The 23312-nt window shown below is 37.7% G+C and overlaps 1 protein-coding gene across 9 annotated transcripts in view; it reads left to right on the top strand.

Annotated features, from left to right (window-relative positions):
* CEP170 (centrosomal protein 170) overlaps positions 1-23312 on the top strand; it is a 98399-nt gene that overhangs the window by 26159 nt on the left and 48928 nt on the right. For all 9 annotated transcript variants that reach the window (XM_039366456.1, XM_039366455.1, XM_039366462.1 and 6 more), the window contains exons 2-8: positions 1392-1536; positions 4592-4681; positions 6280-6358; positions 7518-7576; positions 8120-8282; positions 12092-12226; positions 22091-22558. In XM_039366456.1, coding sequence (XP_039222390.1) covers positions 1432-1536; positions 4592-4681; positions 6280-6358; positions 7518-7576; positions 8120-8282; positions 12092-12226; positions 22091-22558 — 1099 coding nt within the window. In that variant the 5' untranslated portion in view covers positions 1392-1431. The remainder of the gene's footprint in view (positions 1-1391; positions 1537-4591; positions 4682-6279; positions 6359-7517; positions 7577-8119; positions 8283-12091; positions 12227-22090; positions 22559-23312) is intronic.

Below are 23312 nucleotides of genomic sequence, written 5' to 3'. Positions count from 1 at the left end.
AGCATCCCTTAATACGATCCTTCCTCAAGGGGGCTGCAAACATCAGACCGCCAACCGTGCACAGGTATCCATCGTGGGAACTACCACGAGTACTACAAGCTCTTACCAGAGCGCCCTTCGAACCACTCAAAACATGTGACATTCGCTATCTGACCCATAAGGTAGCATTCTTGGTAGCCATCACGTCAGCTCGGCGGATATCCGAGTTAGCTTCTCTCTCAATGAGGAAGGACCTGTGCCATTTTCACAGGGACAAGGTAGTCCTAAGAATAGACCCTTCATTCATTCCAAAGGTCAACTCCCTTTTTCACAGATCACAGGAAATAGTCCTACCAGACTTCTGTCCAAACCCAGCTCATCCCCTGGAACAACAATGGCACACCTTGGACGTACGCAGGGCACTAAGACATTACATTTCACGCACAGCGGAATTCCGACGCTCGGAAGCGCTTTTCATATCCTTCCACCCTGCTACTAGGGGCCGGAAGGTCTCGTCCTCTACCATCGGTAGGTGGATTAGGGCATGCATCACGGGGGCATACCAGGCGGAGTCCTTGCAAGTCCCCAAGCATATCACAGCCCATTCCACAAGGAGTGCTGCCACCTCAGCAGCATGGGCCATGCAGGCTTCTATTGAAGAGGTATGCAGGGCAGCCACTTGGGCCTCGCCCTCTCCATTCATTCGTCATTACAAAATCGACAGGTACTCCTCTGCAGAGGCCTCCTTCGGTAGGAGGGTTCTCCAGCAGGTGCTAGACCAAAGTTGCACATGGGACCAGTCTATTCCCCAACCCAAGGGACAATAGGCTTTGGTATGTCCCACTGCGTGGATTATCCATCTCCAGTGCTGGAGAAGGGGCGTTGACTTACCTGAACGCCTTTTCTCAGCACGGAGATGGATAATCCACACCCACCCTTATAGACTAGAACAATAGGGTATATTTAGTGAGCCAAAACGTCTTACTGTCAGTCAATGGCTGCGCTCGAGTCAAGACTAAAGGATCATGGTCCAAGACGGGGCGTGGCAACTTTGGCTGACTGATCTGATTGGCCAGGAATGCAGTCTCAACCCACTGCGTGGATTATCCATCTCCGTGCTGAGAAAAGGCGTTCAGGTAAGTCAACGCCCCATTTCATTCATAAAAGCAATCATGTTTTAAGAGGGGTTTTTTTTTGGGTGTGCAATAGAAGCAGTGACTAAAAACAGTATGTGACATACGGAAAACATAGTGATACATTTCTTTATGAAAAATAATCTCTGTAAAACAAACTTTGATAAAAATTTCTGGCAATGGAAAGAGTAAAGATTCCCAAACAATTTAAAAACAAATTCCCATTAGGAATTAGAATGTAAGGTTAACCAAAATATCCCCCCCCCCTTCTCATTGCAGGATGACGTAACCTTGTGAGGATTTACCAGCTAAGCAGAAAATGAGCTTAACATCCTGGTTTTTGGTGAGCAGTGGAGGCACCCGTCATAGACTGCCGCGAGAAATGATTTTTGTTGGACGAGATGACTGTGAGCTGATGTTGCAGGTAATTTTATCTCTTCTCCAGGCAGTAAATGTCAGAGGCTTGGATGTTATATACTAAATTCATATTACTTTCTGGAGAGTCTATTTTGAACTGTTAAGTAGTTTATGTTTCCCTATTTAACCTCTAGTAATAATTTGAATCACACAAATTTTATAGCTCAGACATTTAAAGATTTCTTGTGGCTCCCTCATTTCATTTTTCCCATAAATACCTGAAATAGAAGAATTGAGAAAGTTAGAAAAAATATAAAATTCTAAAATATTTTTTCAGTATTAATAAACAAAGTGCTGTGCTTTAAAAAGTATCATTACATAGTGGTGGATTCCACAAAGATAATCAAGTTTGTTGCATGACTACCATTAAGAAAGTTGTAATGCTGTAGAAAGTAGTTCATCATGCTATAAGTGGCTTGAGAGAACTTTTAAACGAAAGCTCATGTTGACAGTTAAGTATACAATGCTACTCTAAAACATTAGCTGTAAAACTCTAGAGGTCAGTTTAGATTGGAAAGCTTAAAATTGGGCTAGCAAATTTGATAATCTAGTAACATAATATTTGATTTGCATGCATGGTCTGGTAATCTTACAAAGGATTGTACAGGCTAGCCAGCTATGTCTGTAAGAGGTAATAAGCAAGTTTAATAACTCATGAACTGTTTGTCCTTTATAGTTCAGCAGTTATTTTCCATGTTATATTTTGATCAGATATCCAAGGGTTTTTTGTAGTCCATTGTGTATATTTTTATCCTATTTAGGGCCATTGTCATTACTAACAATACAACAGTAAATTAGTTTCTACAAAATTGGCATTGATGAGCTATGACCCAAGATCACAAAGCATAGCTTCAAGCATATAAGTTACTGGTGAGATCCAGATTTATATGAAACAATACGTTATAATGGAAGGAGATGGGACAGAAAAAAGGAGAGAACATCAAGAAAAGTGGACATTGATAAATAAATTAAACAGATAAAAGAGAAAGAAAAGAAATTTGAAGAGATCTGAAAGTATTAACAAATTTTGAGATAGGGAATGTGTCCTGATATGAGCTGTGGCTAAGATGGTGCCAAGCATTGTGCTCAGAATATTTTCTTTGTTTTTCAACTCTTGTCATGAATAAAGTAGTTTTAAATTTATACAGTTTGCTATTTTAGAATTGTGTAATAGGAACATTATTTTATTTTTTGTATAAATTATTAAGAGGTAGTCGTTACTTCAATATATTCATTCTGCACTCATTCACCAAGTGCACTGATAAGTGCATCTCAAAAATGAAGAGACGATGGATCTTTTAAGAGAGGTCTCTTCAATTAATTACCTAGAGCAGAGGTCCCCATCCTATGGGCCATGGCCTCTTGGCCACTGGGCTGAGTGAGTGTCACGTCAGTACTAGCCTTACTGTGGCTCTTTCACCGGCGTTAGCCTCGCCACGACCCCTCACACCGGCTCTAGCATCCCCATTTGCATGCTTCTGGCTTCTTTCAAAAATGCATGTGCAGCCACATTTGCGTGTGTCCGCATGCCTGCCCCTCCCTTTCCCATCGGGCTGCCAACCCAGAAATGTTGGGGACCCCTGTCCTAGAGCTAAACAGTTTAATGGTAAATGATCTTTTCTCAGCTATTGTAAATAAGGTCCATTTTTCAAATCATTTGGTATTTACTAGCCTCTATCTATAAACAGTATCAATGTAATAGAGAATGTTACAAATGGGAATTATGAGTTTTTGAATGTACAATCTGTGCATGTGCACGACTGTGAAATACAACTGTATGTGAGTGGACAAAACTAATGAGAAACGATCATAGGGGTAAACAGTCTGATGTTTTGGAATTCAATTCACATCAATCCAAGCCATCATCATTACAAAAGAGTAATGTGGAAGTTTTATCTCAAAAAAATCTAGAAGACTCTTGATTGCTTATTCCTGATTAATTGTGACATCCCAATAAGGGTTCTTGTTTTGTTGATCCCAAATAATTGGGATTTGTAAGCCTATAACAATCCAAAAAGTATAATGTTAGAACTTTTAAAATTTACTTTATTTTTTATTGCTTACAACATATATACAGCACACAGGGAAGATAAGAAAGGTAATTTCTTTCATATGAAAACTTAAAAGTTTTTTTCATATGAATTCAATTTCTTTTTTATGAAAATATAAATTTTCTCAAAGATTGTATATGTATAGCTGCTGCTACTTTAGCATGTTACATTAATGAATCTGAAGCCATTTTTTTTTTAAAAAAAAAGTTTATTACTCTTGTTGCACCTAGTGCAGGGGTGTCCAACTGCCGGTCCATGGGCCGGTTGCATCATATGGAGGCCACGCCCACCCCAGCTCCGACAATGCAAAAAAAGTCACAATACGTCACACCACATCACGCGACGTGGCAAATTTGACATCCGTGACCTAGTGAATTCTTACATTTCTGTTTGGAATTAGTCATCTGCAATGCAAAGACTGTATATGCACTATTCTCTGCTTCACAGAATTTATTATTTCTAGCTTTTAATTATGATGACATAATAAATTTATTTATATTATTTTTCTCTAGTGACAAAGTTTGGAGAACAGGAGGGAGCTCTTGTTAGCTTTTTCATTGTAACCTCTAGTGATCACTATTTAAAGAGTGCTATCCTCTAGCAATTTTCTTGAATAACTTGAATAACTCTAGGTTTCTATGGAAAATACAAAGATAAAAGAAAGAGAGATTGCAGTTAGCTGTATTACTCTCCCATCCAGGTCTGGTCGTTCACTTTTACTGGACTTTCTGATAGTCACCCAATAGCTCCTTGCATTATGCAAAAATCTCAAATGCTAAAGCAGTTGAACATGTAGTGTTATTTGAACAATTTCATTTATACTTCATTTTAATGTTGATTCCAGGCATCTTGCACTTTAACAGCTCTTCACAATAATAGCATTGTGTATTTTGTAGCTATATAGTAATTCAGTTTGAACTATCTACTTTTTCTGTAATGATTACAATTATTAATTTTTGCTCCTTCAGATGTATACATTAATATAGAAGTTGTGTCTTTTAAATATTTCAGTCACGTAGTGTGGATAAGCAACATGCTGTTATCAATTATGATGCCTCTGCTGATGAACATTTGGTGAAAGATTTAGGCAGTCTAAATGGGGTAAGTTTATTTTGTTTTTATTCAGTCTAGATGGTTCAAAACAACTATTTTTAGCTGTATATGTGTTACATTAGAACCACTTTAGTGTAGTGGTGAAGGCATTAGGCTAGAAACCAGGAGAATATGAGTTCTAGTCCTGCCTTAAGCAGAGTCAGCTAGGTGACCTTGGGCCAGTCACTTTCTCTCAGCTCTGAGAAAGAGGCAAGGGAAAACCTTTTCTGAAAACCTTTGCCAAGAAAAATCCAGGGACTAGTCCATGCAGTTGCCAGGAGAACATTGACATGAATGCAGAAAACAAAACAAATTGCTATGTTGGTGTAATCAAACATGGGGTTTTTTTGGTTACATTCTGAGAATTACCATAGTGGACTGATTTCCAGGTTTTGAGGCTATTTTAGGGGAATTTGAGAGTATGTTTTGAAGATGAAGTTTCACAGACATGTATGAAACTAAAATTGGTAGCCTGTACTAATTACTAACAGATTACACTTAAAAATAACTTGAAAACTGAGGCTACAGTCAAATACCAGAAAATATTAATATGTTTTGGTACACATTAATACACACCCATCAAGTTAAACTTTGAGCCCCATTACAAAATCACTTAGAATGAAATTTCCCTCTCTTCTCCCAACCCCAGCATCCATTACGAAGCCAAATTGGGGTGGGTAAATGAGATGGAGAATAAAGGGAAGCCCTGTGGTGTGAGAAGATAATGTAGAATTGTACAATGTAAAATGAGGCCTTCACTAACGAATTACATGCCTCACTCTTTGCTTCATAGTGGAGCTTTCAGTGAAAGCTTCTCCTGCCACTCAGTAATAACAGTTTTAAAATATATTCAGCAAAAAGCTAGAGTGCATGTTTAACAAAGAAAAACATCTTATAGAGCCGGAATATATAATAGATTGAAATTAAAGTGTTCATGACATTTCTGATTTAATAACAAAGTTCTATGGCTTAAACATTTATGGTTTCTTATGAAGCTCATGCTGGTAGAATATTCACTGGTATTCCTTTAAATATTGTAAATAAATATGAATAAAGTGAGATATTTATTACAGAAGATAATTGACTTTCCTTCAGATGTGCTGATTCTGAGATATACTGAGATGTATTGCAATCATTAAACATAATTATGAAGTGATGCATGAATTTGATAACAGCAAAAACTGTTTGCAAGTATAGAGAGGCATAGTAAATGATGTTGGTGTCAATAAAATTTAAGTATATTTTTTTTTGTATTCCTATCTCATATTTAAATGGGAGAGGTATTCATTATTTTTTTTCCCATTCTTTGCATAATATTGCTTATCCTAAGATGAAGTAGTGTGATGAGTATGTATTGTACTAGTATGTATATTTTTATACATTTTTCTTGTTTTTTTAATTAAATAGTTGTATAAATAAATGGGTAATCATATGCTGTGCTATGACTTTGTAACCAAAATAAGGAAAAAAACAAAAATATATTACTCTGATATTATTTATTAGATTTATACTCTATCTTTCTCTTGAAACTCACCATTGATTATGTGTTTTTCTTTTTTTTCCAATTTTATCCCAGCAACAACATTCTTGTTTTCTTTTTTCTCCAGACTTTCGTGAATGATGTGCGGATTCCAGAACAGACATACATCATTCTAAAGCTTGATGATAAGCTGAGATTTGGATATGATATCCTTAACATAACAATAACATAACAATAGAAAAAATATTTTAATCATACCTTTAATTTTATAACTTGTTCTGAATACTTGTTGATAAAATGACAATAGAGAAGTACAAAATAAAGTTTGTGGATTCTCAAATTGAATTTTATCATTGTAGAAAGAAATAATAAAAAAGATACCAGAAATATTTATTTTTTAAAAACTTTACTTACATAGCTTTGCTTCTCTGCTTTTCAGAAAGTAAAAATGCTACAAAGTAGGAGTTATCTAGTAATTTGTTTGAGTACTGAAAAGGGAGAAGCTGGTAATTTTTCACTTGCTCAAATTAATTGAAACAAACTAGATATTTTGAGTAAACTAATGAGTTAATTCAGATAATTCTTGTTGCTGTTCTTACATTATATTAAATACTTATATTTCCATCAAGTTCCTCCATATATATTATATCAAAAACATTTTAAGCAAACATGTAGCTTATATTTCAGCTAAATGTTTTGGCATTATGTCCAAATTGACTAATTATAGCATATGATATAATTTGCTTTAAATGGGAAGCCATGATTTTAAGTTAGATTGCTAATTAATTTTAATAATTTTCCAAACTATTGAACCTTAAGCCATGATACTACTAGCAGCAGGATTAATTTTAGGTTTAAAAATATAAATTGTTTTTAGCATGTCAAAATGTGACTAGTGAGAGAGAGAGTGAGAGAGAGAGAGAGAGAGAGAGAGAGAACGCTAAGGCCAGTGTATATAAAGAGATCAATGTAATATTTTATTTGAAAAGTATAGTAACAATAAGCAATATTGTAATTTGGAGAAGAACAGTGTAGGTTTGTGTCTGGAAAATTCCTGTCCTTTTTCCTACCCTTGGACAATGCCATATTTTGTCCCTTGTGAATTATCTTTTCCTCAGAATGCCAAGGAATATGTGTCTTTCCCATCAAGCTCATTACCGTATAGTAGTGATTGTCATTTTTGTCCTCCCTTCCCACACCTTTTTAACCTGTTTTATACTGAAGGGTTTATATGTATATAAAGCCTTCCCATGTTGCTTATATATTGAAGCTATAAACAATTATGGTGATTTGTAGAGTTTAAAAATAATTTGAAATTTCTGAAACAGTTGGACAAGTGTCATTTGTTTCCTTAGCATGTCCTACATACCAATCTTTTCACTGTAGTCAGAGGAGAGCTGAGAGTGCCTGAAGAAGCACTTAAGGTAAAAAAATCCAAACCCCTAAATGTATGAGTACTTTGTCTCTTGCATTGTATTGTAGTTAAAGATTGAATCCATTAAGTTATAGCCCCCTTTTGTATGTGCTGCTACTGCAGTTGCTTTGAATGGAGCAAAGGTTAAATGGATATTACCTCCCCACTGAAGCTTGGATTTAATTGCTTAAATTGTAACAGTTTTACATATGGCTCCCAAATGGAAGTGTCACTTTGTAACAGACATGTCAAACTTGTGACATCACACAAAGTATGGGGACGGTCTTCCCATTGTCGGCAATGGGGTGGGCGCAGCTTCCGGATGACATGTCCGGCCCATGGGCCAGAGTTTGACATCCCTGCTTTGTAACTTTTGATGAACATATGAACGTTTATAGTTAAGTATGTTTACTTAAAATGGATCATTTGACAAATGAACTTATGCATTAGAATTTGAATCAGATATTAATAAATTTTGTTATAGTGTATTAAACAACATGTTTTTATAGGCCCTAATAATTTCTTGCTTTATCTGACTTTGTATGCTCTTCAGCATGAGAAGTTTACTAGTCAGCTACAATTATCTCAGAAATCCTCAGAGGTAGACGGGGCAAAACTAAGCACTGGCAAAATTGCAGAACCAAGAGTACAAGACAGCACTGCTGAAATTCATCACAAAGTGATTGATGCTCTCAAGTCAGAAGACAAATCAGCAGGTGAGGGAATTAAATAAGTACTATAATCTTTAAAGTATGCTGAATATTTATTTAATTCATTATTTCTATTTATATATTTGCCCATCACAAATGCAGGAGTAGGTAGCTCACAACAGTTAAAAAACAATAAAAAAACTAAAAACAATATAGTACAAAAACAATATAAAACTATATTCATTTAATGTGATTCTCTTAACAACTGTGGTAAAAATGGACATACGATCGGGTCTGGTTGCATGATGACGTGCTTAATGACTGCAGTATTTAACAAAGAATCCCAACTGTGGCCATAAGTCAGGGCATTCAAGAGTTAATTATGTATGAAAAATAATTTGTAATACTGTCAGCCAATTTATTTTTTGGATTCAAGAGAATTAAGTTCGGAATGTTTTGCCCACCATAGTTCAGAACATTGAATTTATTCAATTTTATTCCAATTCATCTTGAAATTAAGTGATTGTAATATTCTATATTGGTTGTTTTACTTACCAGTCTGATTCAGCATCCTGTTTAATTTCTACAGTGAAACCTTTATTTGTTAGATTGTTCAGGGGAAGGAATGTTAATTAAACATGAATCCCCATTAAATTCAAAGATTCCTCCTTCCCCATTTTTACTTTCCCTTCCTGGAGATCATCTACAGACACTTCTGAAGACACTTGCTGGGGGCACAATAATTACCTTTTTCCACCCATGGTAAAGATTGTCAGAAGTTTTTCTCATACTAGAGAAAAATACGGTAGCAAAAATACTCTCATTCCATATATGCAAATAAACCATTTTTCTAAAATACCATAGTATGCTTCTCTGGTTGATTATATTCTGTAAATTGGTATAAATTGTTGCTGTCTATTTCATTGCCTTCTATATGTTTGCCAATGCCAATAAACTTTTGTCCCAGAGCAAATAATGCCAATAAACTTTTGTCCCAGAGCAAATATTTCATTCCGTAACATCCAGCAAGTTGCAATATTAACAGTGTAAAAAAGGGAAAAAGTGATTTAAAGTTTATTTGAAACTCAAAGCAAATTGTCAGCAGTTACACTATAAGCAAATATGCAATTTGTATAGCAAACTTTAGATCAAGGCTTTTCAACCGGTGGTACCCGTACCACTGGTGGTATGTGACCACCTGACTGGTGGTACGCGGCATTGCCTTTCTCCCCCCGCGGCGTCGCCTTTCTCCCCCCCGCTCCACTCTTCCCATCTCACTTGTTTGTGGAAAATATGCTGCTTGGCGGCAGCCTGCATGAACTCTACCGAATGTGCCCAGCAGGAGGCGTGTGAAGAGCCCAGGTGCAGAGCAAGGCCCCGCCCTCCCCAGGGACTCATTGTGCAGCAACTGGATTGACTTCTTCTCATGCACATAGGTCAGCGGGATCCATATTGCCCTTCCCCTCTCTCTTCTTACTTCACAACAATCGCTAATCTGATAGGAGACAGAGCCGTCCACTTCCTCAGCAGGAAGGGGTTTGAGACTGCAGGAAGGGGTTTGAGACCGCTCGCGTCGCGGCCCTGAGCGCGAACATCACAACCGCCCCTCCTTCTTTTCCCCCTTCTCTCTCTTTCTGTTGCGGCCTTACTCTCTTCCATCTTCTTTTCCTTTCCTCCCCCCGCGAGCTTGCGATACCCCTCAGGGCCCTCACGTTGCCTCCCAGAGGACTCAGCTGTTTGGCGGCCAGAAGTCGGAGCTGCTCAGCTGTTGGTCGGGATGCCCACGGAGCCAACGCCCACAGTGCCAGGTAGAACGGCGCCGGCCGCTGGTCTCCTTTGCCGCCCCGCACATCATCCTCGACCCTTCCCCCCATTCATTTTGGGCCCGCTTGGCTAGGCTAGGCAAAGAAAAACCATGGAGCCGCGAGCTCAAATCGCAGGCAGGCCGGGGAAGGGGGTGAAGAAGAGGAAGGGGATTGGGAGAGAGGAAACGCCAACCTTGTCCTCGCCTCTCCCAAGGACCTCCTGCGCCACCTCACAGGAACACCTAGTTTCAGATTTATGCCGCAAAAATTTTTCTCGTGCAGAGGAGAAAGGAAAAACAATTGCGGAACACTCAGGAATCCTTTGCAAGGCACCATATACCTTGGTGCTTATTTCCTAACGCCTTCCCCCCCCCCCGTGTTTTGTGCTCCACCTTGAATTTGCCTCCCTTCCACTCTCCTTACGCAGCCATCTATGATCTTAATACAGCCCTAAGTCTGTCTTGCTTTCAACTCCCCCCTAAAATTCTTCATTCAGGCAGGCTTCCAGAGTTCAGCCGGCAGAATGCAGGTAACCCCTCCCTCTATCCTGCCGCCTCCCATGGCATCGTGCTGCTTCACATCCTGCGCCTCCGTGTCTCAAGCCTCCGTGGCACAGAATCCATGGCGTGGTCCCCAATGGCTGCTGACGCGCTCCCCGCTGCCGGCGACCATGTAAGCCCTGGCAATTGCTCCAGCCGAAGAAGCGGGTGGCTGGGAGGCCGTCGCAGCGCTGATTGTCTGCGCCCGTCAGCTGGCAACCCCCTGAACGTGCATTTGTCAGCTGGGAGGTCTAGCGACAGAGCCGGCCAGCGTGGAGGGCAATGGGGAGGTGGCTCGGCAGGCGGGTTCCCGCCTGCCTGTGAATGTCAGGCCCACGGGGCTCAACACAGAGTCGACAGTCCGACATAACTTCCCTCCTCAGGAGAAAGAAGGAATCTCTCCTGCCCGTGTCCCTTCCCTCCCTCAAGCAACAACAGGAGGTTGCAGACAACTAAGTAAGCCGGTGCAGGAAGCCCTGGAATGGCCAGTCCAGGGCACCTGGTTGCAGTGCTGGATGTCTTTTGCTCCTCCTAGAAACTGGTGGCAAGAGAAAGAAGTCGTTCAAACTTCAAGCTAGCTACTGGACGCCTATTCGCACTCCCCCCCTTTTTTTTGAGTACTTGTCTGCCAATCCACCCCATCTGTAAAAGAAAAAGTCTTTCACCCAAGCATAACTTTTAAGGATCTTAGAGAGGGAGAGAGAAATAGAGGGAGAGAGAGAGAGGGAGAAAGAGAAAGAGGGAAAGAGAAAGAGGAGAGGAAGAAAGGGAGAGAGAAAGAAAGGGAGACAGGAAGAGAAAGAGGGAGAGGGAGAGAGGGAGGGAGAGAGAAAAAGAAAGGGAGAGAGAGAAATAGAGGGAGAGAGAAAGGGAGAGGAGAGAGAGAAAAGGAGAAAGAGGGAGAGAGAAATAGAGAGAGGGAGAGGAAGATGGAGAGAGGGAGAGAGAAAGGGAGAGGGAGAGAGAGAAAGGGAGAGAGAAAGAGGGAGAGAGAAAGAAAGGGAGAGGGAGAGAGAAAGAAAGGGAGAGAGAAAGAAAGAGGGAGAGAGATTAAATTAGTAACATGGTTGTTAAGTGACTCTGGTTTCCCCCATTAACGTTGCTTGTCAGAAGGTTGCAAAAGGCGATCACATGACCCTGGAACAATGTGACCATCATAAATATGAATCAGTTGCCAAACATAAAATGTAAATCACATGACCCTGGGGATGCTGCAATGGTCATAAGTCACTTTTTTCAGTGCCGTTGTAACTTTGAACAGTCACTAAGCAAACTGTTGTAAGTCAAGGACTACTTGTACTTTATCACTTTTTTCCATTATTTTTTGGGTCATCAAGTTTTTGACACCTCTCTAAAAGTGGTACAATCGGTGAAAAGGTTGAAAAGCCCTGCTTTAGATTACACAAAGTCTTAAAGATACCCGAGTGAAAGAATCAGAGGATTTAAAATACATCTGCGCTTGTGACAGAACTATTTGTACCATCTTGTTACATTGGTTGTTTCATAGAAAAATGTTTTTCTGTTTATTTAGATCTTTCTGGAGTGCCTCGTGGTACACCATTATATGGGCAGCCATCTTGGTGGGGTGATGATGAGACTGAAGAGCAGAATGGCTGTAGACAAGGTGTTAAACCTGAAGAGAAAGCACAAGAAATAGTAATTTTAGGTGAGATTATCCAGAAGGTAAATCCTCCTGTAACTTTTCCCAAGGTCCTTTTCACAAGGGATAAGGTTTGTACATATTGTATACTATGCTTCCTTCTAAGTTAATAATTTAACAGATCAGTATCTACAGTCAGTTTATAATGAAAATTCTTGTATATTAGAACAATGCTGGTTCAGAGGAGAGAAGAAAAAGTCAGTATATTGTAGATTATTAATGTCTATATTATTCTGATAGCATGCAGGAATGACTTTGGAACACAGGAAGAAGATCCACAACTTAGACAACAAGAGGCAACTCAGTCTGCAAGTTGGGGAAAGTAAGAGAAGGCTTCAGTGAGGATTAAGTGAGAGAGAAGCAAAAGAAAACGGGGCTGAAGCAATGTTTTGGCTCCAATTTACAGCTTGATGGATCAAGCTCATTTCAGAGAAATCCAGCATAAATGTTGAACCATGAAAACAGCTTCAAAGAGGAGCACTTAGAAGGTTTGCAGAATAGACTAGAAAGCAATATCAGGACTAATAATCAAAGGAGAGGTTACAGAAGCATAAAGGCTGGTGTTTTGATGTCTTAAGGCTTTTCTCTATCTCTATGGCAAGTTGCTGTTCAAGTAGAACAGCCCAATTGCAATCCAGTTAAAATGGTTCTATTTGCAGTGTTTCTATGAAACTGGTTCTAAGTGGAGCTGGCTAGCTCCAGCAGGCCATACATTTTAGATCAAGAATGGTTTGGCAAAATGAGCATTAAAATATTTAGTTCCATGTGTTTATCAATGTGCTTACAGATAAAGGATGGGTTATGGGAAAAAGATACCTGTTTATAACCTCATAATGGGTGAAGAATTATTAAACATGAAGACCTTGATTCTCTCTGAACTTGGTTATTTTCTTACAGACATTTTGTAATCCACTTAGGTAACATCATCAGTGCTAAAAGAGCACTGATTATAAAAATATAACAAATCAACTGACTTTTCAAAATTTTGTTACATCTATTTGGGATATGTAATCCTTTTTAGAACAAGGATTACATCTAGTGTTCAGATTGTATTGCTGGACAAACGTGTAAATGACTAGCAGAGCTAAATTTGATTTAAGTAAAATTTAAAGTAATATAATTAATAAAATAAAATAATTAATTTATTAAAATTAACCAAAATAGTTTACTATTACCCATTTATTTAATAATTTACCTGTCTTTTATATTAAAACTTGGTAGCTTGGTAGACTGAACCAAAGGTTTTTGAGGCATATTATCATTTTGACTAAAAGGGCAATATATTATTATTTTTTCATTTAACACTTTAGATATTGGATTGAGGTATTGTATGCATTTCAGAAATAAATACAAATTCCAGAAGTTGTTGACTATAATTTTTCATGAATATTCTAAAATTCTATTACATTTAACAAAATAGATCTATTTTTGATAATCTGAAAAATTGAGAGCTACTTTAGCAATCTTTATATAGAACTGCACATAATCGATTTAAATGTTTATTAAATAACTTTGATCAACCTAGCTATTGAATCAGAAAAAATAAAAAAGATAGAAACCCTGAAGATTTAGGATTGCCTACATCTAGATCAGAGTTCCCCAACCTTTCGGATTTGGTGGCCCGGAGCAGGGGATGGGGAGGGATAGTTTTGTGGGAGGGGTAAATGTGTGCATGCCTGTGTGTGCACATATGAACAGCCATTGTTCACATGAGCAGGGCCGCAAGCACCTGCAATGCTCAAGCGAGAGGGGCCGTGATGACGCTAATGGCGATGCTCACATGAGTGGGGCTGTACACATGCGCACACACCGATCAGCCACTCACGTGGCCCAGTGGCCAGTAGGCCACGGCCCACAGGTTGACAATCCCTGATCTTGATCACCTTGAGTATTTTGGAAGCTAACCATCGTTGACGTGATTAGTAGACGGGCTCGCTTTGGACTTGCAGAACTGTTCACCAAATTGACTGAATATTTTGAAAGAAGATAATGGGAAACCATTTCTATAATGCCACCAAACTACTCTTGGGAACACATCACAAATTAAGACTAAAATAATCTACTTTTGCATTGAATTAGAATCATTGATCCTACCAGTTTATTTAATGATGTGTCTATATTGAGTTTCAAAGAATTTTCAAGGTATCTGAAAATTATGAAAAGCAATTGTTTTTCTAGCAATCTTGAACCTTATCTTGATGCATAAATTTGTACTATAACAATATTTAAAAATATACAGGCTTGCATCAAAAATTCTTAAATAGATTTAGAAGAGGGAATGATCTCATTACTAGAAAGGAGTCTGAGAACAGGAATGCACAGACTACAGTATATTTCCAATGGAGAATTTTTTAAAACAATTTGACTGTATTGAAAATCATTTTTATTCTTTCCTACCTAATGAAATGTTGAAAAAAATATGTGAATGGGCTGGGAAATTCTCTCAGTGCATTTGAACATAGAGGCAATTGTGCGGTGCCTCAGAATGTTCTTTCCTGCTTCTTCCTTGAACATATGACCCTACGTAGAGCTGCAATTAAGTGGTTGAGAGGAACTCCAGAAACCCTGCTTTTCCTGTTTTCCCTGCCTTATTTCACTTCTAAATTATCTGCAAGTAATGAAATGACCAAATTTACTCAATACAACAAATTATTTAGAGCAATAAATCAAAATGGGAGTATGAAGAGCTCGTATAGAGCCGTGGTGGCACAGCGGTTAGAATGCAGTTTTGCACACTGATTCTGCCAATTGCCAGGAGTTTGATCCAAGGTCGGTAAAATGAGGAGCCAGATTGTTGGGGGCAATATGCTGCCTCTGTAAACCATTTAGAGAGAGCTGTAAAACACTGTGAAGTGGTATATAAGTCTACGTCAGTGATGGCGAACCTTTAAGAGATAGTGCCCAAAAACTGGCTCCGCCCCTGCCCCACCCCCACTCCACCCCCCATCCCCCATCCCACCTGCCCGCAGGGCCACTTACCGCCTCCAGGCCCCGCCGCAGATCGCCCAGGCAGCCTAGTAGCGCTATGGCGGTCATGCCCTCTGGCCGCACCCTGCAGCATCAACTTTGCATGATGGGGTGTGAGGGCAGAGTCTTGTCTACGCTGCCTGGCTGCCATGCCCTTGGCTGCGCTGTTCCGCATGGGCCATGCTCGGGTTACTCTCCTTCAGGGTGGCTGCTGGAGAGGAGGGGGTTCCGTGGGGAGGCGAAGCTGTGGCAACAGCACATGTGCCCACAGAGAGGGCTCCAAGTGCCACCACTGGCACTCGTGCCATAGGTTCACCACCACTGGTCTACGTGCTAGTGCTATTGTTAAGTAGTTGATGGGCATCAACATAGCAAAAGAAGTTCTGTGAAAGCAAGGATGAAATTATTGTTGTATTAGCTAAAAAGAGTCTAACAGTATATACACCCAAGTAGCCAAACTTGAAGTGATGGACCATGGCAGAGTTCTTGGAATATAGAGTAAATGAGTGAATGAAACATCAAGCAAAGCACAGTGATAACAGTGGATTCCATACTGAATTTATTTCAGTCTGAACCAGTGACAAAAACAGTGTGCACTATGATCACCCCACCTGTATAATGTGTATGAAATATGTCTATGGATTGTGCAGAAGGGATCCATTAATCGAAATGAGCAGGAATCTCTGCAAATGCTTCTGCACAATTGCCTTAGATTTTTTAAAATCAGTATTATCTTTTTCATATGTATATAAATGCTGGGTGAGTGACAGGTTTTTTGGGAGGGATATTTATTAAAATCTCAGGTAGCATTTCAGTATATCTAACTGTCTTGGAATTAGGCAGTATCAGAATTGAATGAAATAAGTAATTGGCTTCAATAATAAATCAATTTTTATATTGTTTTTAAAGCAACTTAAAGTAAGCTTAATAGCTATACCAGATTAATCCATATTATCCTCCACTTTTCACTGTTTTTAAAATGGCAATTCATTTGACTAGAAGAGAAAGGATATGGAATGGCATGATTTAATGAGAAGATTGAAATGCTAGATTACTTGCTGCTAAGCCAACTAGATGTAATTAGCTTTAATAGCCTTAAAATAATCAGATTATTTTAGTGCTTCCCCCCCCCCACCGTAATTGAAAGCTTTGATGGAAAAGTACTAGTGAGGAGGCACAGTTGACACTCTCTGATCAAATGCAGAAGAATAATGTTTTTGGTAGAATAATATTTTTATTGTATTATAGAACATACTATAAATATTCATGAAGAGTTTGTTGATAATATTGGGAATATATAATTAAGCCTTTGTTTATTTTCACTTTTAAACTATAGGTAGTCCTAGACTTACGACTATAATTGAGTCCCAAAATTTATGTTGTTAAGTGAGTCATTTGTTAAGTGAGCTTTGCCCCATTTTATGACCTTTCTTGCCACAATTGTTAAGTGGATCACTGCAGTTGTTAAGTTATTAACATGGGTTGTGAAGTGAATTTGGCTTCCCCATTGCTTGTCAGAAGGTCTCAAAAGGTGATCATATCCCTAGACACTGGTACGGTCATAAATATGAATTAGTTACCGAGCATCTGAATTTTGATCAGGTGACCCTGAGGATGCTTCAGTGCATAAGTGTGAATAATGCTCGTAAGTTACTTTTTTCAGTTTCATTGTAACTTCGAATGATCATTAAAGGAACTGTTGTAAATTGAGGACTACCTGTATCTCCCTTTTTAATCCCCATTGAATTGTTCAGGCATTTACTATTTAATGCTCTTGCAAAAAAGAAAACAAAACAATATGGCAATAAATTTATCTTCAGCCTATTAATAGGCTTAAGCTTTCATTTACTGTTGGCAGTTAAATAGACACTTCATAATCAGGATTTTCCATGTGCTCTGTTCTGAACACTTAGAGTTCTGGTGGATTTCATCATTCAAGTTCATCATAAATGTGTTGACTCAGGCTTTCCCTACAGTTCAAAAAGAATACTGGTGAAATTGAATAAGGTTGCGTAAATCAAATTTTGCCCTTTAGATCTGGAAAATAATTTTGAAATAGCCTATGGAAGGTAAATTAATTCTGTTCCTGCCACATCCTTGTTCACAAATTTTAAACTGGTTTTATTTGACTGTTATTTAACTTATTGGGCTTACAGTGATTGCATAGAATATTCTTAAGCAGAGATTTGCAGAACTAAAATAACTCAGTTTTCAAAAATATATATAGAAGCAAGTTGACACTGCATGAAAACTGCAAAATACTGTATATGTACCTCATTTGTTTCTTTTCTTTCTGCTTCATTTTTGTCATTTCTGCAGCTGCCCATTGCACTTTTAGTCTATTATTACAGATCCCCCAACTCTCAGTAATACATCATTATGAGTATTTAGGCAGGCATGGGAGATCTGTAAAAATCTGGCCTAGCAGGCAGAAATACTATCATTGGATATAACCCAATAAGTAATGTCAAGCTTTGAAATAAAATTAGAGCTAGACGAAAATCTATAGGACATCTATTATAAATGCAGTCTGTCTTTTCTAAAGGTTCAATTCTTTTGATAGCAAACCCTTTGAAAAGTGTGGGAGATCACAACATTTCATAATGACTAAAGATGTTCTGGATTTTACTACAATTCTGCCATTTAACTGTCTGGATACTTGCACAGATATTTGATGTTTAAATCAGTATTTCATCTTGTCACTGGTTTTTGTAGATGCTACAGATTCCAAGCTAGTAATGTTTTCCAGACTCAAAAAAGATTTTGAGTTCCTTCGTTTTAATATTTATAAATGTGCTTCTGTGGTGTTTGAAAACGGGCACAAAGCAATTGTCCTGATGTTTTACCTTTATATGTGAATTTGCTATCATATAACTTCAGTATAGGTATTTGAGGATACTTAACTCCAAATGAGCATCCCCAGCAAATGTGTCTCGTCATTTTGTATACATTTGTATCTTGTGTGTATATATATATATCTCTTCTCCTCCGAGTGCCAATCCTACATAACAAAATTTGTTCCATTCACAAGCATAGGAAAGATGTATACAGATTCAAGAAAAACCAATCTACAAAAATACTGTAAGGGAAAGGTCTGTGGAGATTCTCAGTCATCCATAGGGTCATGGTTGTCCCAAAGGTGCTTTTTTAAAAGACAACTGAACTTTTGACAACTGGGCAAAGACAGAGCAATGAGGATTCAAAACACTTGGTGATTCTAGAATGCCAACTGACTCTTGTGGAAGGGAAGGGAAAAAAATAACAATAAAGCAAACAAGAGGAAAATACCTTGAAATATCTTAGAAAAGGATAGGGCTAGTTAGCTACAACACTACTTTAAGACTTGCTGCAGGTTTCTCTTCTGAGGTTAACCTGAATGGAAATAATAAACCAAACTTTCTCAGAGGGAATGGGCCAACCAAGCTTAACTAATAATTAGGATTTCTCAAAGCTTCTGGTTATTGAAATAATTATGCAGTTAAGCCTGGATCAGTTCATAGACTTGAAATTATTATTGATATGCTGAAGAATTTTGGTTAAAAAACATTGTAAATCTTACATTTTGGAACAGGTTTAATTAGTAAAGCCAACTTTTCTAGCTTCATTTTAAGATTTATTTATTTTGATTTTTTTATCCCACCGTTATTATTTTTATAAACTATGCAGCAAACATTTGTTTGTTTGCCAAATTTAGAAACAGCCTTGGTGGTGTACAATTAAAAATATTAAAACCCTACAAATATATTTCAATAAAAGGCAGTTAAAACAAGGACAGAAAAATTAAGATTCAGAAAGGGGGGGCTTCAAGACACTAACCAAGCCCAATGTTGCATGCTCCTCTACAAGCCTCATATGAGTTGGCAGAACCAGGACTTCAAACTCTTCCAAAAGGCCAGGGGAATGGAGGCTGCCTCACCTCTGGGGGGGGGGTAGGATATTCCAAAGGGCAGGTGTGATGACAGAGAAGGCTCTCTTCCTGGACCCCACCAGTCAAAATTCTTTAACTGGTAGCATACTTTCTCTGCTTGACTGGGTGGGACAGACTGCTGGGGAGAAGACAGTTCCACAGATTCTTGGTTCCATGCTATGTAGGTCTTTAAAGATCCTAACCAATACCTCGGAAGCAAACTGGCAGTGTTACATGTGCCACTTTGAGGTACCCAAAATTTCTCATGTGCTCACGTTCTGTACCAGCTGGTTACACCACAACATACCTAATACTCTTTCCTCCTGTTTTCCCAAGAACAACAACCCTGTGAGATCGGTTGGGTGGGGGAGAGAGTTTCACGGGATAAAATTTATAAGACTGTTATGAAGTTAGCAGGAAATGACTTGGCCATTGAAGAAATTATTCACTGCCATCATTACTTTGTATGGACAACTACGCCTCTCTACCTAGAAACAATCTGTTGTACTAATGAATATCATTAAAACTTCTGTTTCATCATTCCTGCTACATAGAATCCTTTTCTTTTAGATAAACAATGGTTTAATATGTCTAAGTCCAAAATCCCATCCGGTCACAGTGTGCATCAGGAATTGCTATGTTTCAGTTCAGTTTTTGGTCTTCCACAGTCTTTGCTACCAGCCATCCCTGACTTTCCTTACCCAGTTTGCTCTTTACACCTGCCACTCCTACTTCGTTATTAACCAATGCTGCTCCATGTCTGTCCTAGGCATTTATTGCCTTGTGCTGTGTTGTGCTTTCTTCCATTTCAAACAAAAGCTTGCTGTTTTCATTTCCAGAGTCCTGGTTTCTGATTTTGGGTTCATGTGTGCAGTTAGTTATTCTCACGCATATACAATTCATTTGCTATATGGATGGCTCTGCATTGTGTGTTAACCAAGCAACTGACCCCTTATGCAATATCTTGGCAGAGAAGTCTTTAACTTTTTGCATGCCACAGTATTTATTACAGAAGTAAAGGGATGTAACAACCTTCCAGTAATAGCTTTCACTTTAAGAAAAAGAAAAAAAGAGAGAGATTTTATAAGAAGCATATTGAGAGATCAGTCCGGACAGTATGATACTTTAAAATTTTTCTATTCAGTGTTGTTCTGGAGGACTTCAATTCACTCAGCAAGATTTACTCTGCTCTCCATTTCTCTTCCTCCATAGCTTTAGAAAGCTCAGCTCTCCTCTAGAAGTTCCTCCAGCCATTTGGAACACATTTGCTGAATACATGGCAAGAAGAAAAAATATTTAGCTGATGGATACTAGTCCCTTAATAATCAGACCTAGTTGAACATAATCCACTATCTTTGATCCAAAGATACTGAAGTAGATATTCTACATGGGCTGTAGAAAACAGGATTCTGTATGAGGAGCTGTAGCATAAAAAAAATTTTGGTAACAGCTACGTGAACAATAACAACTCAAGGTTCTGCTTATCCAGGTGAACCTTTTGGTCTATAACAATTTTTTTTTTTAAAAAAAAAAGATATAAAGACATTCTCGTCTATACACACAGATAAACACACTAGATTTGTTGCTTAATTAAATGAATATTTTATAAATGCATATTCTCTCTTCCCCAAAATAAAACACATTTTTCTATCGATTAACTTACTGAAATTTTCTTTTAATTGATTTGGATTTGTCTCTTTCCCAGAAAACAGTAATTTGCACCTTCCTGTGGCTACTCTGAAATTGCACATTCCAGAGCATTTTTCTTCTGTCTCAAATCTTAACACATTATGCATAAAGTTGTGTGTTTCAATTGGATGTAATATAATCTTTCAAAATTAGATAAAAGTTTAACCTTTTATCATTGCTGTAAAACTGCTGCAGTACTTCTTTTAGATTGGTGATCATAGAATACTGTATGCTATTTCTAATTCATTTCTGTTGTCATTTATTTTTCAACTATAAAAATAGATGCAGAGCCTTTTCCTGTTGCCATTCTAGAGAACCTTTCTGTTTAAATTAAATGTGATTATTTCTGAACATCATCGTGGAATCTGCTTACTGCTTGCTTTGTTAAGCATTTTTAAAATGAATTCTACATGATACGGGACCATTATTTCATCTATAGTATAAGCATATTGAAAGATTCCTAAAAATGTTATTAATATCTTAATTTTTTCTTTTTGTTTTTTTATAAACATCTTAAAGGAAATTATGTTTCTTAATTCAGCAGTTTCAACCTACTATCCAATATTGTTTTCAGCAGTAGTTGCTTGTGGTTCTATTCACATTCTTTACACTTGGCTGTCAAGCTTATTATGCTAATTGCATAATGTTTCACAAAAGCTTTAACATTTATTCAGAATGTACATTGTCTTTCTTCTACTACATTCTTTGCTCATCAGAAAATAAGAAATTTACAGTTCCACATTTGTCGTGGGTTTTTTTTTTTTTTTGCTGCTATAGTAAATTTCATTTTAAATTGATCTTCATTTTCCTTCTGTAGTTTAAAAATTGGATTTTCAAAAAAAATCTAAAATCTTTGCAGTTTCCCGTATTTACTTGATCTTTCCAGGAATATTTTTAAAATAAAGTTTAAATCTGCATTAAAGCTAACTCTACACTTAGATTTCAATAATGGCCCATGGAGTTTCTTTTTACTTTCTTAAAAAAAAATCATCTTTTTGATATCACCTATGACTTCACTAAATGACTTCACATTTGACATCAATAAATCTAACAGATTCCAAATTTTCTCTGGCATTCCTCATGAACTTTCAATGGGGCATGCTAGTTTTTAATGCACGTCTCCAGAATTAAAATACCAACAAGGTGGAGAAAAATTGCAGTTCTGAAACTGTTTTTCATTCTTTCTGCACAAACTTATATTTCTTTTTCAAGAATTTTCACCTGGCTTTCTTACTGATTCTGAAATTCCTTGAAGACTTGGGGTTACCCAATACTGGGGAATTCAATTTCTTTATTTTTCTTAATAGGAGGCAGCACAGATGGCAAGCAAGCTGAGGAGCAATCTGCAGCTGCAACTGGAGAAGAACCTTATCCATTTTGTAGGGAACCAAGTTATTTTGAAATCCCTACAAAGGAAGCCCAGCAACATTCACAAACACCCGAGGGTACTATTCATGAGATCCCAACAAAAGATACATACATAGCAGGGGCAGGGCATGCTTCCTTTACTATTGAATTTGATAACAGCACCCCAGGAAAAGTAACCATCAAAGATCATGTCACAAAATTCACTCCAGATCAGCGTCCCAAGCCTAAGAAGTCTCCTTCTGGTGCTCAGGATCTCTCTGGGCTTCAAACTGTGATGATGGCACCGGAAAGTAAAGTGGCAAACTGGTTAGCCCAAAACAATCCCCCAACAATGATGTGGGAAGCATCAGAAGAAGATTCAAAAAGTATTAAGAGTGACGTTCCAGTCTACTTGAAGAGACTGAAAGGTAAAATAAATCATTTCCGCTTTACTACTTTTGCCTTGAACACATAATGTAAGTATACTTGCTAGGAATGTCTACAATTACTACATTTGGTTAGGATTCTTGCAGGTCAAAACTTTTTAATCAAAGCTCTTTGATTAACAACAAATTGTACCAGGATCAAAACATTGTGCATTGTGCTTGTCAATGCTTGTGATGTGAACTGAAACATTATTACACTTACAAAATAAACGTTTCCTTTAAAACCTGTATACATAAACTGATATAATTTTCCAATAATGCTTTATAATAGCGTTCAAGTGAAAATAGGATTTGTGATATTTTTGTATTCATAATGAAAAGAAACAAACTAAAAGTTTCCAGCTAAAAGCAGATGTAATGATTATAATGGTTAAAATATAAATATAGAGCCAATGGGCAAGTTCCAAACAAACAGTTGCTCGTTCTATGAACATGGGACATTCTAGAATTTTGTTTTGTTTTTTTTTTAAAAAGATGGTTTTAGATATTTTTGGAGGTACTCTTCAAAAGTTGTCTTTGATCTAAAATTGATGGGTTATCAGCAGGTTTTATAACTGCTGAGTGTGAAATGCATTGCAGTAATCTACAGTATTGAACATCTTGTGTGCAATCTCTAGCCATGTTTTATCACTACTTCCAGCCTTGATAATATGCATGTAAGAGGCCAAGAAACAATTACTGACTGTTATGAAAATGAAAGCATGTTATTCAGGGCTTGTCTTTCCTGATCAAGAAA

This window comes from Crotalus tigris, unplaced genomic scaffold (genome assembly GCF_016545835.1).
Source record: "Crotalus tigris isolate CLP2741 ecotype Arizona unplaced genomic scaffold, ASM1654583v1 scf7180000020324.788712, whole genome shotgun sequence".
Taxonomy (NCBI): Eukaryota; Metazoa; Chordata; class Lepidosauria; order Squamata; family Viperidae; genus Crotalus; species Crotalus tigris.
The sequence above is the reverse complement of the archived record's forward strand: the minus strand, read 5'-3'. Positions and strand labels throughout refer to the sequence as shown.